General features: G+C 42.0%; 1 protein-coding gene across 1 annotated transcript; it reads left to right on the top strand.

Moving 5' to 3' along the window:
* Nucleotides 1–95: 95 nt before the first annotated feature.
* ALG2 (ALG2 alpha-1,3/1,6-mannosyltransferase) lies at nucleotides 96–16410 on the top strand. Its single transcript, XM_075826885.1, has 3 exons — nucleotides 96–365; nucleotides 10939–11269; nucleotides 15451–16410. Exons 2-3 carry the CDS (start codon nucleotides 10958–10960, stop codon nucleotides 16351–16353), a joined length of 1215 nt encoding a protein of 404 aa, XP_075683000.1. The 5' UTR covers nucleotides 96–365; nucleotides 10939–10957; the 3' UTR covers nucleotides 16354–16410.
* Nucleotides 16411–22238: the final 5828 nt, after the last annotated feature.

The following is a 22238-nucleotide window of genomic DNA, read 5'->3' as shown; positions in this document are numbered from 1 at the left end:
GCGCCTATGTAGCAGAGGTATTTTAATAGCCTGGCTTGGTCTCCATCCGACTAGCACACGTCTGCAGCGGTAGCCATTTTGTCGAAGACACATTCTAATTACAAACCACTATAAATACCGCCATTATAATGGCTGGTGGTCTCGAGACATACCATTAACACACGTCCACAGACCATTCGTGTAAACTGTGGCAGCTCAGCTTCTAGGACACGTCAGCGTTCATGGCCTAAAATCTAAGCTTGTAGTCTGCTGTTAGAAAAATTCATAATGGTCAGTGGCGAATGTTGTGTCTGGCGTGTGGCTTGTAGTTCCCAGTATGTATGTGTATCCATGAAGAGTTAGCCGGAGACTTCCTGTCGAGTTGTGTGAGTACAGACTTTTTAGATAAATATCAAACACCATTGTGACGCCGGACTATTTTTTTCTTTCATATTATATATGGGTGGGGGTGTTAATGTTTGTGTTGCTCATGTAAGGCTCTCTTAGCATTGCACTGACTACATTTGCTGTATCCGTTTCGGATACCTCAAAATATGTCCATTCTTGAACATTATTTTATGTTTTTAAATCTAAAGATTCTTTGCTGATTAATTTTCTTAATATTTCCTTATAGTGGTCAGAACTATTTTTCTTATACACATAACTCTGATCCCTGCCATTTAAACGCTTTGATGCCGCCGTCAATAGTGATGACCACAACTCTGCCGCTAGACAGAGGGTAATGGGGTAACCGGGTAACACCCTCTATTACCCCACCCCATGACGGGATTGCAGGGTGACTATTGGTTGTCACGGCAGCCAGTGGCCTAATGAAGGAAGCAAGGCTTAAAGGGAATGTATCGCGAATTAAAAACATTTTTTTAAGTAAGTTACTTGTTTTTTTTATTTTTTTTCCACATGGAAAGTATTACAAATTAAATAATAATTTGACATGTTTTCCTATGTTGGCCACCAGAGGGAGCACTTCCCAGAATTACAGCAAGGTGAATAAGGGAAAGCAACCTGACTCACAGCTGCTGTAAATGTGGGAGGGAATCTCACCCATCCCCCCTATTTTTGGCTACAAGCCAGGAAAAAGTCTTCACATTGCTAAGCATTGTCCGGCTGCCATTTTGGGAGAGCTTTTACAATGCAGCTGGTAGAAGCTATAGGACATACCAAAAGGCTGAGAACGATGAAAGTCAAGTGAATGACTTTTCAATTGACAGGTTCACACGATGTGTATTTGACCTGGTTTTTTGGAACATTTTACGTGCCAGAAACCGCATAAAAAAAATGCTTGATTCCGCTTTTCATTTACATAAATGGTAAAGTGCGCTGTTCGTACATGCAACGCACTTTACACGCGCGTTTTGTAAATAAAGAAATGTCGAGTCAATTCCTTTGCACGTAAAACGTGTCAAATGTTCCCATAGTTAATGGGAGTCCTAGTTACGTGTCAAAAAGTGCACACAAAATGTGTAAAAAAAAAAAAAAAACGAGAAAAAAGCATCAAACGCTTGATTAAGCTTCCCATTTACATCAATGGGAAAGCGAGCCATTAGATTTTTACCCAAGTGTTTTTAAAAAATGTGTTGCGTAAAAAAGAAGCGTTGGATCAATTATTTGGTGCGTAAAATGCGCTATATGTACCCAGAGTCAGTGGGAGTCCTAATTACGCGCCTAAAAACTGCACCAAAAAAACCCGCAAATAAAAAGGAATTTTGCATGGCCCCATAGAAATGAATCTACGGTTTTTGTTTAAACAAAATCGTTAGCGAGGATTGTGTCGGGAGTTTTTATTTCAATAAAAATATTTTCTTATGTCTCTGTTTTTTTAATACTTTATTAGCGCCTTAGTAATGGCAGTGGTCGGGTGCTGGATCGTACCCGGCTCTTCCCGATACCCCTGGTGGCGGTGGGTACCGGGGTAATAACGGGGCTTTAGTTGCAGCCTTTTTACTGGCTAACACTAAGCCCCGCCTTAGTAATGGACGTCGTCAAACAGACAGCAGCCATTACTAAGGCGCTAATAAAGGATTTAAAAAAAACAGACATGAGAAAATATCTTGAAATAAAAGCTCCCCCACACAATCCTCGTTATCCATTTTATTAAAAAGTCCAATAGGTCCAGCGGAACCTGCAAAACCAAAAAAATAAAGTTAACAATATAAAAAATAGAAATACCTACAGCGACTTCGGTCTTCTCCCCACAATAAATACTAGAGGTCCCCGCACACACTGCACACCGCACACACACACACACACACTCTGCACAAACCGTGGATACCACTCTCGTGTGCATGAGCCAATTGAAATGAATGGGGCCGCAATTCACCCGCAGATTTGCGGGTGAATTGCAGACGCAAAAATACGTTTGTGTACATGGGGCCTATGTAATCTATTAAAATCTTATAATCCGCGTGATGGGGGACTGCTAAGGCCCCATGGACACAACCGTATTTTCATCTACCCGTAAATACTGTTAGTAAATACTTTTTGCTCCCCACATAACCGCTTTAATAGGAGGTCACAAACAGAAGTATTGCAGTGTATTGTGCCAGCGATCTAACAATTGCATGTTTAAAGAGGCTCTGTCACCAGATTTTGCAACCCCTATCTGCTATTGCAGCAGATCGGCGCTGCAATGTAGATTACAGTAACGTTTTTATTTTTAAAAAACGAGCATTTTTGGCCAAGTTATGACCATTTTTGTATTTATTCAAATGAGGCTTGCAAAAGTCCAAGTGGGTGTGTTTAAAAGTACAACTGGGCGTGTATTATGTGCGTACATCGGGGCGTGTTTACTACTTTTACTAGCTGGGCGTTGTGTATAGAAGTATCATCCACTTCTCTTCACAACGCCCAGCTTCTGGCAGTGCAGACACAGCGTGTTCTCGAGAGATCACACTGTGTCGTCACTCACAGGAACCTGCATCGTGTCGGACGAGCGAGGACACATCGGCACCAGAGGCTACAGTTGATTCTGCAGCAGCATTGGCGTTTGCAGGTAAGTAGCTACATCGACTTACCTGCAAACGCTGATGCTGCTGCAGAATCACATGTAGCCTCTGGTGCCGATGTGGCCGACACGATGCAGGACCTGGGGCAGGAAGTCAGTGATGTCACAGCGTGATCTCTGGAGAACACGGCTGTGTCTGAACTGCCAGAAGCTGGGCGTTCTGAAGAGAAGTGGATGATAATTCTCGTCAGAACGCCCAGCTAGTAAAAGTAGTAAAAACGCCCCGATGTACGCACATAATACATGCCCACTTGGACTTTTACTTTAAACACGCTGTAATCTACATTGCAGCGCCGATCTGCTGCAGTAGCAGATAGGGGTTGCAAAATCTGGTGATAGAGCCTCTTTAAGTCCCCTTTTTTTAAAGTAAATTAATACAGTTTTAAGAATATAGGAGAAAAAAAATACTAAGCGGTTTTCTACGTTCTGACAATTGATGACTGATAATATCCACAGGATCCGCCACAATCCACCACTCTGGTTGTCTCCGGGCACCGGACGATATTGCCGGAAGCAGATGGCTCCAGTCAAAGGATAGCGGCCGAGCTGCAGTACTATAGCTCGGCTCCAGTTCTGCCGAATGGCTGCTATGAAGTGGTTGGAGCCATCTGCTTCCGGCTTCAACTACTGCATATTGTTCCATACATCCGGTGCACAGAGGCAGCTGGAGTGGCAGATCGGTGCGGGTTCCAGTGGATAGGTCATCAGTTGTCAGAAAGAGGACAAAACTGAGTACACACGGGGTAGATATGCAGTGTAAAAGCAAGCAGCGTATCCGCCCTGTGCACCGCAGGGAATTTCGGGAGAAAAAACGCACCAACTGTGGTGCAGTTTTTGCGCACAGAATGTCCACTGCAGCAAACTGCAGCACTTAGCCGGCCTGCTAGCAGGATGGCCTCCTGGGATGATGTTTCATACCAGGAGACCGCTGCAGCGGCGGTCACATGGGATGAAGCGTCATCGCAGGAGGCCGGGCTGGAGGAAGAAACACAGACTCCTGGGTAATTATAAGATTCTTTTTTTCTCTGAGTTGCATTTTTTGTGGCGGAATGGCTGCGAACCCGCCGCTAAAAAACGCAACAACTGGTATTTGTTGCAGGTTTTACCTCCCCAATTAATTCAATGGGGAAAACCCGCAATAAATACGCAGCGTTTACACAAATTTAATTGACATGCTGCGGAATAAAGTTCCGTGCAGCAGGTCAATTTATGAGCGTTTTTTCCGCTCAGTATTTACGCAGCGTGTGGATGAGATTTGTTTTCATCTCATCCACTTTGCTGCTACTGTATTTGCTGCGGATTTTCCGCAACTAATTCTGTTGCGGAAAATCCGCAGAATTTTTGCAACATGTGAATTGACCCTCAAAGTAAAAATTATATTAATATTATAATACAAAGTTACTTATTCCTCAAGATGAAAGACATAAAAACCCCAAAAAACGCCACAATTGCTGTTTTTTTGGTTACCCTGGCCAAGATTGTGCAAAGTTGTCAAAGGGGTTGTCCGGGCAGGTGGTGGTTTTCATATTATGACCTATCCACAGGATAAGTCATCAGTATATGATCGGTGGGGTCCGGCACCAGGACCCTGCACCAATCCGCTGTTCCAGATGCCTTTGGGCACCGGATGTTATGCAGTGGCCGGTGTTGGAAGCAGATGGCGGAGATGACATGGTAATAACTTTGGAATGCCTTTGTTAATCTACGCGATTCTGAGATTGTTTTCTCGTACCATATTGTACTTTGTTAGGCCCCATGAACATGACTATGCCTGTAATCACGGCCCACGATTGTGGGCACGGCCGCCTGCCTTTTCGGGCTGGGCTCCCGTACAAAGTATGGGAGCACGGCCCGTAAAACACAAAAAAAACAGACATGCTCCATAATTCCAGGCACAGTTCTACGGCGTGGACACCCATCCGTAGCGATATGGAAAGGTGTCCGCGGCCAATAGAGCTGAATGGGTCCGTAAAACCGTGGACCGTGTTACAGTCCACGGTCTTACGGTCGTGTGCATGGGGTCTTAGTGGTAAAATTTTGGTCGATACATTCAGTGTTTATTTGTAAAACAACCTGACATGGTGCCTTAAAGAGGCTCTGTCACCACATTATAAGTGCTCTATCTCCTACATAATGTGATTGGCGCTGAAATGTAGATAACGGCAGTGGTTTTTATTTAGAAAAACTATCAATTTTGACGGAGTTATGACCTATTTTAGATTTATGCTATTGACCAATCAGCGTCATACACTTCTTTCCGTTCATGTGCTCAGCACATAGTGATCTTGCGAGATCACGATGTGCTGTCACTTGATCACACATTAACGTTACTGAAGTGTCTTGAGAGTGAATAGACATCGCTTCCAGCCAGGACGCGATGTCTATTCATAATCCCGACACTTGGGTAACGTTTGTGTGTCACTTACTTACACAGCACATCGGGATCACGCTGTGCTGTCATTTACAGCGTGATCTCGCGAGATCATGCTTGCTGTCATTAAGTCCCACACAAACGCTGTAGGGCACTAGGCTCTGCCTCTACTCTGTTCTTAGTTACACACATGGAGTAAATAAGAGCAGAGGAGGAAGCTCCACCCACAGCCCTCCCTGCACGAAGACTGTGATCCTGTCAGCATGGAGAGATTTTGTGTGTGTGTGTGTGTGTATATACAGTATGTGTTTCTATGTTACAGTGTGTGTGTGTATACAGTATGTGTCTCTGTGTTTCTATGTTAGTGTGTGTGTGTATACAGTATGTGTCTCTGTGTTTCTATGTTACAGTGTGTGTGTCTCTGTATACAGTATGTGTCTCTATGTTAGTGTGTGTGTGTGTCTCTGTATACAGTATGTGTCTCTATGTATGTGTATGTTAGTGTGTGTATGTGTCTCTGTGTGTCTGCATGTGTTTATACGGAAATACCCCATATGTGGTAATAAACTGCTGTTTGGACCCACTGCAGTGCTCAGAAGGGAAGGAGCGACATTTGGACGTTGGAGCGCTGATTTTACTGGAATGGTTTTCTGAGCCGTGTCGCGTTTGCAACGCCCTGGAGGGACCTAAACAGTGGAAACCCCCCAAAAGTGACCCCATTTTTGAAACTATACCCCTCAAGGAATTTTTCTAGTGGTATAGTTGGCATTTTGACCCCAGAGGTTTTTTGCTGAATTTATTGGAATTAGTCTGTGAAGATGAAAATAGACTTTTTTTTCTGAAAAAACATAGAATTTTCTAATTTTTATAAGGAATAATGGAGAAAAAGAACATCAACATTTGTAAAGCAATTTCTCCTGATTACGGCAATATGTGGTAATAAAGTGCTGTTTGTACCCACGGCAGGGAACAGAAGGGACGGAGCACCATTTGGAGTTTGCAGCTGAGATTTTGCTGAATTGGTTTCTGGGGGCCATGTCGCATTTGCAGAGCCCCTGAAGTACCAGTACAGTAGAAATTCCCCAGGTGTGATCCCATTTTGGAGACTATACCCCTCAAAGAATTAAATTAGAGGTGTAGTGAGCATTTTGATCCCTCAGGTGTTTTATAGATTTTATTAGAATTGGGCCGTGAAAATTAAAAAGTTTTTTTTCCAATAACCTGTAGATTTAGCTCATAATTTTTCATTTCCACAAGGAATACAGGAGAAAAGGCACCCCAAAATGTGTGACACAATTTCTCCTGAGTAGGGAAGTACCCCATATGTAGTTGTAAACTGCTATTTGGACACACGGCAAGGGTCTAAAGGGAAAAAGCGCAATTTCGTTTTTGAAGTGGAGATTTTACAAAATTTGCGCTGAGGTACCAGTACAGTGAAAACTCTCAAGAAGTGACCCCATTTGGGAAACTACACCCCTCAAGGAATTCATCTAGAAGTGTAGTGAGCAATTTGACCCCAAACGTTTTGCAGAAATTAGTGCAGAGTGGATGTTGCAGATTGAAAATTGCAATTTTCCACAGATATGCTATAACGTGTTGTGCCACTGGAGACACACACCCCATAAATTGTTAAGCGGTTCTCCAGAGTACAGTAATACCCCATATGTGGTCATAAACTGCTGTTTGGGCACACTGCCGGGCACAGAAGGAGCGCCATTTGGCTTTTGGAGCGCAGATTTTGCTTGGTAGTAGTTTTGTTTAGTGTTTTACTGGTGTTTCAGTTTATAATGTGGGGGCATATGTAAGCTGGGCAAAGTACATCAGGGTATATGTAAGCTGGGCGGAGTTCATCAGGGTATATGTTTGCTGGGCGGAGTGTATCAGGGTATATGTAAACTGTGCGGAGTACATCAGGATATATGTAAGCTATGTGGAGTACATCAGGGTATATGTAAGCTGGGCGGAGTACATCAGGGTATATGTAAGCTGTGCGGAGTACATCAATGTATATGTAAGCTGGGCAAAGTACATCAGGGTATATGTAAGCTGGGCGGAGTGCATCAGGTCATAATAGGATGATGTAATAATGGGGTAAATGAATAATAAAATTAATTATCCATGGATAGTGACGTACGCTTTCAACCAATCGTTTAAGCACAGGCCGGATTTTTGGGTGCAGCAGTCGCACATCCAAAGGGTGTCCGTGGTATTGTACAAAATATTCACACTCCAGCACTGCCTAATCTTTGACTTCTTCACTAGCCCCATATGTAGCACAGACCCCAAAATGTCATAGTTTCCGCTGCATTTACAGGGTCTACCAGTGGGGGCTAGCAAATGATGACGTGGGGTTTTAGGTAAAGAGCTGCTGCACATATTAATTAGTCTGGGCCGTCGTTTGCATTATTGCGTTCCAAGAGTCAGAACTTTTTATTTTTCCATTGACGAGCTGTGTAAGTGCTTAATTTTCATGGGACGAGCTGTAGTTTTTATTACCATCATTTTGGGACACGTGATAATTTGATCAGTTTTTATTCAATTTTTTGGGAGGTGAGGAGACCAAAAAACAGAAATTCTCTCGCTGTTGTTTTTATACATTTTTAACTACGTTCTCTGTGCAGCATAAACAACATCTATACTTTATTCTGCGGTTCGATATGATTATGGCAATACTAATTCACTGAAGTGATATATGAGTAAAACGTATAACTTTTATTTCATAACTCTAAAAACAGGGGTATAGTCACCACTGTGAAAAGCCCTACCGTGTGCATTAAAAACGTATTAAACACATACTCCAAGTCCTGGTTCGTTTGTGAACCCTCTCTGACTGGGTATACTTGAAAGATGCCAATATGGGATCAACGTTTCAACATTGGTGTAACAGTGGATAAGACCCTAAAACACACCGGAGCCTGCAGTTACCGCTCCTAAATCTCCTGATGCTAAGGTACACAACAATGCCACTGTTCCCTACGCTATGATCCCTCACTAACCTGACCCTACGCGTTTCTATAATATATCATCAGGGGTCTGTAACGTGGTCATACTGGCTAAGATGCCAGCGATATTAATTCATCAGCAGATATTCTGCTGTACAACACGGAAGCGTGCACGCATAGATGTCAGCGGCACGCTTCACTTCGGGACTCAGAGTTGATATAACTAATACTCCTCCCCCTGGCCTCGGCAGCGCACTTAGAAACAGCCAATCACACTAGCCCACCTCATTCGTGGCGCCTGACCATGTGACTCCCGGCCGTCAGCTGAGTGTGTGTGTGTGTGTGTGTGTGTGTGTCTCTATACAGTATGTGTCCCTATGTGTATGTTAGTGTGTGTATGTGTGTCTGCATGTGTTTATGTCTCTTTGTAAAAGTGTGTGTTCAATATTAAAGTAGAACAGATAAAACAAAGATATCTGTGCTGCCCCTATGTCCCGTGCTGCCCCCTATGTCCCGTGCTGCCCCCTATGTCCCCTGCTGCCCCTTATAAACCCTGCTGCCCTATATATATATATATATATATATATATATATATATATATATGTGTGTGTGTGTGTTTTATATGTGTCTGTTGGTATAGCTATCATCTGACATTATCTGTACTCAGTGTTATCAGCGGTGTTGCATAGGACTGCAGATAACATCCACTACATTAGCTGTACTCAGAAAGTTATCACTGTATTATCTGTGGTGTTACATAGGGCTGCACATGAAGTCTATGACATTATCTGTGCTGGGTATATATGGGTCTGTTTGTGAATGTGTCTTTGTGCTTGGATATATGTGCCTTTTATGTATTTGTATATGTCCCTGTCTGTGTATTTATCTGCCGCTGTATGTGTGTATATGTGTCTGTACGTCTATATATTTAACTGTGTGTATATATTCCAGAATGTGTGTATGTATATTTGCCTGTATGTCTAAATATCTGTCTTTATGTATGTACAGTATATATGTTCCAGCGTGTCTATATATGTGGTTAATTTTTGGTTTGTGTAGGGGCGGCAATAGAGAGTCCTGCACAGGGCGCCATTCAACCTAAGGCCGGCCCTGCCTTTAGGGGTGTGGTTTCTAAAAGGGGGTCACTTTTTTTTTTTTTTTTTTGCTGCATCAGGGGTTTTGCAAATGCAACATGGCGTCCACAAACCATTCCAGCAAAATCTAAGCTCCATAAGTCATATACCACGCTTTTTCTTCTGAACCCTCATTTCCTCAGGAGAAATTGCTTTACAAATGTTGGAGTGCTTTTTCTCCTTTAGTCCTTGTGGAAATTAAAAAAAAATAGCTAAACCTATATTTTCTTTAAAAAAAAATTCGATTTTTCACGGCCTACTTCCAATAATTTCTGCAAAAAAAACGTGGGATCAAAATGCTCACTATAGCCCTAGATAAATTCCTTGAGGGGTGTATTTTTCCAAATGGGGTCACTTTTGGGGGATTTTTAATGTTCTGGCACCGTAAGAGCCCTTCAAACATGACATGGTGCCTAAAATATATTCTAATAAAAAGACGACCCCAAAATCCTGTGTTTCAGTCCAGTAGCACACTAGGGCCACATGCCATACAACTGCAAAATCTGGCCAATAAATATTGAGTTGTGTTTCTCTTGTAAAACCTTCTGTGTTACAAAAAAATTGATCAAAAATGAATTTGTGCAAAAAAAAATTACATTTTGTAAATTTCGCCTCTACATTGCTTTAATTCTTGTGAAACGCCTAAAGGGTTAAGAAACTTCCTACATGCTGTTTTGAATACTTCGAGGCGTGACGTTTTTAAAATGGGGTGACTTTTTGGGGGATTCTAATATATAAGGCCCTCAAAGCCTCTTCACATCTGAACTGGTCCCTGTAAAAATAGCCTTTTGAAGTTTTCTTGAAAATGTGAGAAATTGCTGCTAAAGTTCAAAGCCTTGTAATCTTCAAGAAAAATAAAAGAATGTTCAAACAACGATGCCAATCTAAAGTAGACATATGGGAAATGTTAATTAGCAACAATTTTGTGTGTTATAACTGCCTGTATTACAAGCAGATAGATTTAAATTTAGAAAAATGGTAATTTTTGCAATTTTTCGCAAAATTTCTTGTTTTTCACAGCTAAACACTGAATGTATCGAGCAAATTTTGCCAGTAACATAAAGTTCAATGTGTCACAAGAAAACAATCTCAAAATCACTTGGCTAGGTAAAAGCATTCTGAAGTTATTACCACATAAAGTGACACATGTCAGATTTGAAAAATGGGGCTCTGTCAGGAAGGTCAAAAGTGGCCATAGCGGGAAGGGTTAAACTTCTGCTAAGGCAAAAAAAATCGCCAAATAATTCTTAAAACATCATTGCCTCTTTTGATTTAGAATGCCATAATCACCAATGGGAAGTCACCTGCGCTCAGATAATGTTTTTACATTGGTTAAAGATTTTGTAATACTTTATAAGGTTGGGTTGGCACGTACATTATCAGCCCGGGTTTTTAATACATTATCTGTAAATAAGATTGGTTGTCTTTAACTTGTGGTGTTTTGCTATAGGTTTGTAAAACATAATTGATTGCATATTTATTTTTATACAGTTTATATACAGCTGACACCATGGGACCCTCTGTACTTTTTATTCATCCAGACCTTGGAATTGGAGGAGCGGAGAGACTTGTTGTTGATGCGGCTCTTGCTCTCAAATCACGTGGTTGTCAAGTTCAAGTGTGGACAGCCCACTATGATGTCAATCATTGCTTCTCAGAAACCATAGATTCAGGCATCCCAATTAAATGCTGCGGAGATTGGCTTCCTCAAAGCTTTTTTGGCAGATTCCTCGCCTTTTGCGCATACGTTCGAATGATATTTCTGGCCTTCTACATAGTCTTCCTCAGTGGAGAACAATTTGATGTTGTGTTTTGTGACCAGGTAAGTTTATCCATACACTCCACATTACAGTAAGGTGCATGTTAATATGTAAGTACCGCGTGGCCGGTATCAGTCCAAGTAAATAGAGCGGCAATACCTGACACCGCACATGTCCATGTTTCTGGAAAAAAGCAGACATGTTTTTCAAAGCTCATATTTCATATCTCATACAACCCCTTTCCCCAGTGCTGTCAATTGAATACAGATACTGTTTATGGCCAGATTCAGATGCCCACAATGGTTCACTTAACCCGCCGGGGTCCGTACTATTCCGCCATAGTACGGACACTGAAATACGTCTGCATTACGGACATCTGAATGAGGTCTTGGTGATGAGAGGAGCTGTGCCGTGGTTGCAGGGGGTGCGATTGTTTCTGGAGGGGAAGGGAGCCCTTCCCGGATCCCCTCGGGCTGCCACCGCAAGTATGACAAATTCACAGTCGTAAACAATAAACATTACAGGGACACTTTTTCCTGATCAACAATAATCACATTAGACGTTCTAGTTACCATACATCCTCCACACAGTCAGGTCTCTATATCCTGACTGTCCTCTCCTCAAGTATGTCTCTTTTCCAGTATGTCCCTCCAAATATCTCCTATCTGAGCCCTGCTTGGGTCATTTATACCTCTTTGGTGGCTACACCTGTCTGCTATCCCACTGCATAGAAACACCTAGTCTCACCTTCATGATCAAAGAAAATTGTAATGATTTAGATTGGGCTTCTGAAAACTTCACCGAAAAACTCAAAAATGCGGCGAGAACCCACATTGTGAATGTGCAAAGAAAGAATGATTGTGCCAGGTCCTTATCAACCAGTTTTTGCATATTCTGGGATTCTGAAATCGTCCTTCGTTTACGCATTGTACCGCAAGGTTGAGGCATATTGTTCACACTCCTATTATCATCTGTAAATTATACCTATTTGTTCAGGATAAACAATGAGTATTTTGTATACTGAGGAGGTACGTTTCATTCAGACATACAAACAAACCCATGACTTTCCATCTTTACTTAATCTAAATGAAATACCTTATGTTTATATAACATAGTATTAGGCATTCACTAATCTAAGTTCCCTATTTCTTACAGTCCCAATACAGTTTGCATCATTGTCAGCAGCTAATCCCCTGTTTACACGGGGATATGTGATGTTGACAACTTTCATTTTTACTGCCGCAAACGGGTAAAGACCCTATTACACCGGCCGATAAGCGGCCAGTGCAGCGAGCGCCGATCAACGAGACATCGTTGATCTTTGCACGTGTCACACGGTGCTATGGATGGTGACGAGCCGTCGTTACTGCGATCGCTCGTCCCCATACGTTATTATCATGTCGGTAGTGCGTCTCCCTGTTTACACAGGGAGATGTACTGCCGACACTGATAATACTGAACTTTTTTAAAACGATATGACCAGATCTGCTGATCGTTCTCCTGGTTACACATGGCAATTATCAGAAACGAGCTTTCTATGAACACTTGTCTGCCCGAAGTATCGTCCATTGTAAAACCCCCTTAAGGCCACGCGTAGTGTAAACACTTGAATTTCTGACCGGATTTCCTGTGCCGAACTTCCATAGCGTTAAGGCCTCATGCACACTTCCGTCACAGTTTTCCCACAGTTTTTCACGGATCCTTGTGTCCGTTATGGTATCCGTATGGTTTCCGTGTGTACTCCGTGTTTCCATTGTAAACGGATGTTGTGCTTCCAATTGGCTTCCGTTTTTCACGGATCCGTTAAATAAAAGGAAGGTATTAAACTTCATTTGAACTTGTCACGTGTTCCAGGAAACACCCATGGTGATCATGCACCATGCTTATGAGTCTCTCAACATCCATCTTCAGGAATGAATGTGTACTGTAGTCTGTGAACTTTCGCACGCCCTGCCGTTGCTAGGGAAGCAGATCCGTCAAAAACGGATGGCACACGAAAGCCTTCCGTGTGCCGTAAGTTTTTTTTTTTTTACGGGCCCATTGACTTCTACGGGCCCCACGGTCACGGAATCACCAACAAAAGTAGTACATACATTAAGCCTCATGCCCTTCAGGGTGCTATCTGTTTTTTTGACCGCACCCTGACCCATTCATTTCAATGGTGCCATGCACACTTCCGTTGTTTTGACGGTTCCGTTGTTCCGTTCCGTCAAAAGTAGAGCATGTCCAACGTTTGTCCATTGTTCAGTGACCGTGGGACCTATTGAATTCTATGGGTCCGTCAAAATAACGGACGGCACACGGAAGTCATCCGTGTGTCGTCCGTTTTTGACGGATCCATTGCCAAGCAACGGCTGGGCATGCCAAAGTTCACAGCATTCAACACACAAGATGGATGTGGACAGACTGATCACAATGGTGCATGACCAACCATGAACTGTGGGATACGTAGGCAGAATCGTGCCACGACCTGTACAAAAATGATGGCACGTGGGAGGAGCTTTCAAAGGAGCTGTTGCAGCGTCGTTGGGAGCAGGGAACTCGTGCACAGCGTCAGAAAATAAGTAAGTAAATACACAGATTGCACTTTGCTGTAATTCATTATTTATGGCCCTGTTTTGCTCTGTTATGCTCTGAAAGCTAGAGAAAGCCGCGCCAAAACGATCATGTGACGTTCCTATGGGTGTTCCCTGTGTCATGTGACAAGTTCATTTTAATACCTTCCGTTTTTAAAACGGAATACAAACTGAAGCACAACGTCCGTTTAAAACGGAACGGACACCGAGTGAAAACGGAAAGCACACGGAAGTCATAACGGACACACGGATCCGTTTCAAACGGATGTTAAAACGGGGAAGGATGTGTACATGAGGCCTTACAGTAGCAGCAAAGTGGATAAGATAGCAACAAATCTCATCTTTCCTATATACAAACCCAGTTGAAAAATTTTGCTGCAGGATTTACGCTACGTGTGGCCTTGCCCTAAAATATGTGATTAGCCGGCAAACAAGTTTGATCGTTTTGTTGGCTGATCGCTGGGCCCTTCTACACGGGACAATGATCGGTAAACAGAATTCCGTTCCCATGATCATCGGCCCGTGTAAAGAGCATTTGGACCCTGGTTATTCTATACTTTTTTCTCTTTAATTTTTTTCCACTTGCCAGTACCGCTGTCTTCTAGACCATATTTTATCTAGACATATTAAGAGAACAATCTAGCTGTTATTCCAATCCTCTACCTACTATTCAAATGAGATTAGCTAACTGTTTGTGCAAACTGCTAGAAGAGCATAATATTTGGTATTTCATTTTTAATTGCATAGTACTGCAGAAATAAAATGGGAAAAAAATAGGCAAAACATAAAAAAAAAAAATCCATGTATATTGGGGCAGATTTGCTAAGACTGGCGTTTCATATGTCAGTATTAGCCATATGCTCTGCTGGAGTAGAGCAGACAGATTTATTAAGAGGCACTCGCCTCTTAATATATCTGCATCTTTCCGCTGGCCGTGACCACCGTGTGCAATCCATTCCCACCACCCAATCAGACATAAAATGTAAAAAACTTATACTCACCTCAACACTGACTCACCCTCTGCATTCCAGTGTGGTACATACAAGGTCCTGATGTCGAGTAGCATCAGGGACTTAAATGCGATGCAGCACTCAACGTTATCAATGCTGCATCGCATGCAACGTCCTAACGCGCCTTGGAAACAGTACGTTGTATGAGCCGAGTCATGATTAGGGGCCCAGGAGGGGAGAGTTAAGTGAGCATACATTTTTTTTACATTTATTTAATTATTGTCCAAATGGGGTTGGAGGGTAGTTTGATCGGGGAGGGCAAGGTGCGAGGTCCAACACAGGCCTCCTTGTTACGTCCCACAGAGTGAAATCTACATTAGCTAGGAGCTGTCGAAGATTTCCACTATAATTTACGTCCGCTTTCTTGCATAAATTATAATAAATTTAGTGGGCTGCTGTGGCCCTGTCCCTTTTTAAGAAGCCACATCCCCTTCTCCACAAAAGGGAGGCAAAAAATAATAATTATGGTGCAAATTGCGACTTTTAGGCATGTTTTTCAACTTTTCGACGGTAGAAATGTTAATATATTCCACCCGTTGAGTTTCAAAAATAGTACCCCCTACCGATGGAAGTGTCCATTTAAGATGGTAATTATATTTGGGAATTGTCGGTTATGAAGACAACTACTTTTCAGATACATGTTGCTTTTCTTTCCAGGTTTCTGCCTGCATTCCAATTTTCAAACTGGCCAGAAATAGAAAGAGCGTTTTATTTTATTGCCATTTTCCGGACCAGCTACTTACTCAGAGGATATCATTGGCTAAGAAGATTTATAGAGCTCCCATTGATTGGTTGGAAGAGAAGACAACTGGCATGGCAGACCGTATTCTAGTCAATAGTCATTTCACTGCTAAAATCTTTAGAGAAACATTTACATCATTATCTCATATAACGCCTGATGTTTTATATCCATCATTGAATGTTAGCAACTTCCAGGCTTGTGTTTTTGATGGTCTGTCTGAACTTGTCCCTGTAAAGAGAAGGATTGTATTTCTTTCAATCAACCGCTATGAGAGAAAGAAAAACCTTAACCTTGCACTGCAATCTCTATGTACTCTTCGTGACAAACTAAGTTTGCAGGATTGGGAGAAGGTTCATCTCGTCTTGGCTGGGGGATATGATGAGCGAGTAAGAGAGAATGTTGAGTATTATCAAGAACTTAACCACCTTGCAGTGAAGTATGACATTAGCAATCACGTTTCATTCTTAAGATCTTTTTCTGATAAACAAAAACTTAATCTTCTACACAACTGCACATGTATATTATACACTCCGAGCAATGAGCATTTTGGAATTGTCCCCATAGAAGCCATGTACATGTACTGTCCAGTAATCGCTGTTAACTCAGGTGGTCCCCTTGAATCTGTTGTCGATAATATCACAGGGTTTTTATGTACGCCTACACATGAAGCGTTTGCTGAGGCAATGGAAAAGTTTATTAAAGATCCTAACCTTAGGACAACAATGGGGAAATCTGGGCATGCAAGAGTTATGGAAAAGTTTTCTTCTGAAGCTTTTTCAAATCAGGTGTACCATTACATATGTCAGCTGGTGGAATGAAAAGAAGCCAAAGATATTTATAGGAAGAAATACATATGGGTTTTTTTTATACTGTTTTTGTTTTTGACCAGAATTTTGCATTGAAAAATGTTAATTTGCTAGTATGTGCCTTTTTGGTTTGGAATTTGACAGTTAACCTGCAGACTAACTGACTCGAGATTGAGGGTTCACGTGGACACCCAATTCCTATTAACAAATAATGGAGAAGTCCCAGCGTTCTCTTGTCCTATACTATCAAGGAGGTACTCAAAGCAGTAGAAATTCCCTAAGATGACAGACCGCATTGGGGATTGCTTTATACGGGAAAATATTTGAGTCTAGGATTTTTACAGTATGCAGAAAACTAGACTCAAGACTAAAAAGATGTAAGGAAACAGCCGCTAAAAAGAACACTCCAGGCAAAACTGTTCCACTGTGTTAAACCTAGAGGGGGCGAAACGTGACTCCGGAATTCTCGTTGGTCACCTTCGAGTCATGCACTGCACCCTCCGGCGCTGCACTAGGCGCTACACAGTGGATCAGTTTTGCCTGCTATGTTTGGGATTCCAAAAGCTGCAGAGATCTGGACCAGTGTTCTAGATGAGTGATGTTGGTGTGTCATGGAGGATTGTTTTCAAGTCTACTGTGTTCATGCTATTTATTTCCAACTGCACCATGAGGCTGTCTTTAAAATAAACACATTTTTTGCTGGTACTTTATTATTTGGAATGTCATGTGAATTATGATTCTATTTTCATTAAAGTAAAAAGAATCAAAACTATAGGAAATAAGATAGGAAACGTGTTTTTTCTTTTATATTTTCCCATGCATGTGGACAAATCTTAGTCAGGTCTGGGAGCCATCTCCCAACGTTAGGGGACTGCAGTGACAGGTTCTTTGATAAGGAAAAATACAGAAAAGTACAAAAGTCCTGGCAAGATGCTGTCGGTGGAGTTATCATGTAAAGGACTACAGTTCCCATGGTTCCTCTCACAGACATTGCCTCTATTCACAGCTGCCTGGCCTCTTTTACACGGTGGAAGGTAGTGCTGTAATTATTCACACAACACAGGTTCTGCTACTGACATTACAGGATCTGCTGCCCAGCCTGTGACATAAATCAGGGAGAGAGCGGAGGAGATAAGTCATGTGATGTGTGACGTTTTGTTGTTCCGTATTCTGACCATGTGGTTCTCTCTACCGCAACATCACACAAGCAGGAGATAAACACCAGGAGCATGGTCATGTGACTACATGTCAGACTGGCTTAGGCTACATGCACACTACTATTGTTTTCATCCGTGCGCTATCTGTTTATTTAACGGATAGCACACTGACCCATTTATTACTATGGCCCCATGCACACGACTGGTTTTCACGGATTCAAGTGCATGGTGACCTGAAAACCAAGGACCATCCGTGTGCGGACTGTGTTTTACAGATTGCAAAATACAAACGGTCGTGTGCATGTAGCCTTACAGAGACATCTCCGTTACAAACATTGATAGATCTTCCTGCATGTAAACCATCTGCACATAATTTTTAAAAACAGGATAACCCCTTCCCAACATTTGTTGTAAGTATACGTCATGGAAAGCCAGTGCTTCCCGCAAAATGTCGTAAACTTACGACAAATGCATGGCACCGGCTCAGAAGCTGAGTCGGTGCCATCATCCCCGGATGTCAGCTGTATCTTACAGCTGACATCCTGCTGTAATGGTGGGGACCGAAGTTAGCTTAGATCCCTGCCATTAACCTCTTAAATGCAGCCGTCAACAGCAATCGCTGCATTTAAGGTGTTTGCAGCTCATCGACACCCCAGCAATGAAATCGCCGGGGTGTCGGTGGCTGCAATGGCAGCCGGAGGCCTAATACTGGCCCACCGGTGTGCCTAGCACAGAAAACTTTCAGCCCCCGCCTGGAGGCGTCAGCTCAGGAGATGAGCCGGTGTCATCTGTGGATGTCAGCTGTATGTTACAGCTGACATCCACCTGTAACAGCAGGAACCGGAGCTAGCTCCGATCCCTGCCATTAACCCCTCAGATGCAGCGATCGCTGCATCTTTGTGGTTGTTTGCAGATCGGCAACTGTGCCCTGCAATCGCACGACAGCCGACTCCTATTATGACAACAGGAGACCTAACAATGGCCTCCTGTCTGCCATTACGGAAGTCGATTAGGTTCCGCCCGGAGGCTTGCTGTCAGTGAATGACTGACAGATTTAATACATTGCACTACATAGGTAGTGCAGTGTATTAGAAAAAAATCTGACAGTTGAACCTTCAAGTCCCCTAGTGGGACTAAAGAAAGTGGAAAAAAAGAGTTGTAAAAAATATAATAAAAGTTTCAAGTAATAAAATAAAACACAAATGCCCTTTTTCCTTTATTATTGAAAAAAAAAATAAACCATACATATTTGGTATTGCTGCGACAGTAACAGCCTAAACTATAAAAATCTTATGTTATCTATTCCACGCGGTGAACGGCGTAAAAAAAAGTAAAAAAACAATGTTAGAATTTCTGTTTTTTGGATACTTTGCCCTACAAAAATGTAAATATCAACTGATCAAAAAGTCGCATGTATCCAAAAATGGTACCTATAAAAACTATAGCTCGTCTCGCAAAAAACAAGCCCTCATATAACTCCGTCGACGGAAAAAATCAAAAGTTATGGTTCTCACAACATGGCGACAGAAAAAATACATTCTCTTTACAAAAGTAATTTTATTGTGCAAAACGTTGTAAAACATAAAAAAGTGCTATAAATTAGGTATCGCCGAAATCGTACTGACCTGCAGAATAAAGTTAACATGTAGTTTATAACGCATGGTGAACGCTGTATAAAAAAAACTATGCCAGAATTGCTGTCTTTTGGTCACCTTGCCTCTCAAAAAAATAGGATAAAAAGTGATCAAAAAGTCGCATGTACCCCAAAATGGTACCAATAATAACTACAGCTCGTCCCGCAAAAAAACAGCCCTCATGCCACTACGTCTATGAAGAAATAAAATTAGTAAAGGCTTCCATAAGTCAGGAAATAAAAATATTCGGTTGTGCAGATCAGAGGGGAATATTTCGTCTATTTCAAGAGGCGATTTAGCGGGGCACTAAAATTCGGGAACCAGAAGGGGAGGGCCCAAACATATTTGCTAGAAGCGAGGGTGCCCGTATTATACCAGGACAACACTACCCAGCAAAATTCCCCAAACTCCAAAGGTGCGGAGTGTGGACCAAAAGTAAAGTCACCATTTATCAGTGTGACACCGGCCTCTGCAGAAAGCATTCTTCACAGCGTAACACACATCTATGGATTGTTTTATTGTTTACTCCATTATTATACCACCTGACTATGTCCCTGATGTACTCCGTACAGCTTACATGTACCCCCACATTATAAACTGAAATACCAGTAATACTCAAACAAAACTATTACCAAGCAAAATCAACGCTTCAAAAGCCTGCAATTGTGAACCAATACTTTATATGTCGCCAAATTAGGCCTCAATTTCGCATGGTACTCTTTCACTCCTGAGCCCTGTCGAATGTCCAGGCAAAAGATTAGAGCCCCATGTAGGGGGATTCTAAAACCGGGAAACACAGCATAATAATTAGAGAGCTGTCTTGTTATGGTGGCACAAGCTGGGCACCACATATTGGCATATCTATAGAAAAAAAACCATTTTCACTCTGCAATATTGAGTGCACACTAATTTCTGCAAAACACCTACGGGGTTAAAATGTTCACTACACCCCTAGGTGAATACCTTGAGGAGTGTAGTTTCCAAAATGGGGTCACTTCTGGGGGGTTTCCACTGTTTTGGTCCCACAGCGGTTTTGCAAATGCTACACAGCGACCAGAAACCAATCCAGCAAAGTCTGTACTACGAAAGCCAAATGGCGCTCCTTCCCTTCTGAGCCCTGCCTTGTGTCCAAAAATTAGTTTATGACCACATATGGGGTATTGCCGTACTCGGGAGAAATTGCTTTACAAATGTTGGGGTTCTTTTTTTTTCTTTATTTGTTAAGAAAATAAAACATTTTGAGCTAAAGCTACGTCTTATTGAACAAAGAGGATTGTTTTTATTTTCACTGCCAAATTCTAATGAATTCTATGAAACACCTATGGGGTCAAAATGCTCACTACACCCCTAGATGAATTCCTCAAGTTGTGTAGTATCCCAAATGGAGTCCCTTTTGGGTAGTTTCTATTGTACTGGTACCTTAGGGGCATTGCAAAAGCGACATGGTGTCAAGAAACGAATCCAGCAAAATCTGTGCTCCAAAAGCCAGATGGCGCTCCTCTCTCTTCTGATCCTTGCCGTGTGCCCAAACATCAGTTTATGACCACATATTGGGTATTTCTGTACTCCAGAGAAGTTGCTTTACAAATGTCGGGGTTCTTTTTTTCCTTTATTTGTTGAGAAAATTAAAAATTTTGAGCTAAATCTACGTCTTATTGAAGAAAAAGGATTGTTTTTATTTTCACTGCCCAATTCTAATAAATTCTATGAAACACCTGTGGGGTCAAAATGCTCACTACACCCCTAGATGAATTCCTCAAGGGGTTTAACTTCCTAAATGCAGTCACTTTTTGGGCGTTTTCACTGTTTTGGTCCCTCAGGGGCTTTGCAAATGTGACATGGCCTCCGCAAACCATTCCTGCTAAATTTGAGCTCCAAAAGCTCTTTGGAAATTGAGAAATTGCTTTATAAATGTTGCGGTGATTTTTCTCCTTTAGTCTTTGTGGAAATGAGAAAAAATTAGCTAAACCTACATTTTCTTTGAAAGAATGTAGATTTCCATTTTCACGACTTACTTCCAATAATTTCTGCAATAAACCTGTAGGGTCAAAATGCTCACTATAGCCCCTAAATAATTTCCTTAAGTAGTTTCCCAAGTGGGGTCACTTTTGGGGGATTTCCACTGTTTTGGCACCGCAAGAGCTCTTCAAACCCGACATGGTGCCTAAAATATATTCTAATAAAAAGGAGGCCCAAAATAATATAGGAGCTCCTTTGATTCTGAGGCCGGTGCTTCAGTCCAGTAGCACACTAGGGCCACATGTGGGATATTTCCTAATACTGCAGAACCTGGGCAATAAATATTGAGTTGCGTTTCTCTGGTAAAACTTTGTGTTACAAAAAAAATTGATTAAAAATTAATATCTGCAACAACAAAAATGAAATTTGGAAATGTCACCTCTACTTTCATCTAAAGGGTTAAGAAACTTTGTAAATGCTGTTTTGAATACTTTGAGGGTGAAGTTTTTAAAATGGGGTGACTTTTTGGAGGTTTCTAATATATAAGGCCCTCAAAGCCAATTCACAACTGAACTGGCCCCTGCAAAAATAGCCTTTTGAAATTTTCTTGAAAATGTGAGAAATTGCTGCTAAAGTTCTAAGGGTATGTGCACACACACTAATTACGTCCGTAATTGACGGACGTATTTCGGCCACAAGTAACGGACCGAACACAGTGCAGGGAGCCGGGCACCTAGCATCATACTTATGTACGATGCTAGGAGTCCCTGCCTCGCTGCAGGACAACTGTCCCGCACTGAAAACATGATTACAGTACGGGACAGTTGTCCTGCAGCGAGGCAGGGACTCCTAGCATCGTACATAAGTATGATGCTAGGAGCCCGGCTCCCTGCACTGTGTTCGGTCCGGTACTTGCGGCCGAAATACGTCCGTCAATTTACGGACGTAATTAGTGTGTGTGCACATACCCTAAGCCTAGAAAAAATAAAAGGATGTTCAAAAAGCGATGTCAATCTTATGTAGACATTTGGAGGATGTTAATTAGCGACTATTTTGTGTGGTATAACTGCCTGTCTTACCAGCAGGCAGATACATTTAAATTTAGAAAAATGCAAATTTTTTCGCACAATTTTGGTGTTTTTCACAA

The sequence above is a fragment of the Rhinoderma darwinii genome, chromosome 5, assembly GCF_050947455.1.
Source record: "Rhinoderma darwinii isolate aRhiDar2 chromosome 5, aRhiDar2.hap1, whole genome shotgun sequence".
Classification (NCBI taxonomy): Eukaryota; Metazoa; Chordata; class Amphibia; order Anura; family Rhinodermatidae; genus Rhinoderma; species Rhinoderma darwinii.
This window is presented reverse-complemented; position numbering and strand designations above follow the sequence as displayed.

Coding starts and splice junctions, on each gene's coding strand:
- ALG2 (XM_075826885.1), top strand. CDS start 10,958: ATGGGACCCTCTGTACTTTTTATTCATCCAGACCTTGGAATTGGAGGA. Junction 11,270..15,450: donor ATGTTGTGTTTTGTGACCAG/GTAAGTTTATCC, acceptor TTTTCTTTCCAG/GTTTCTGCCTGCATTCCAAT.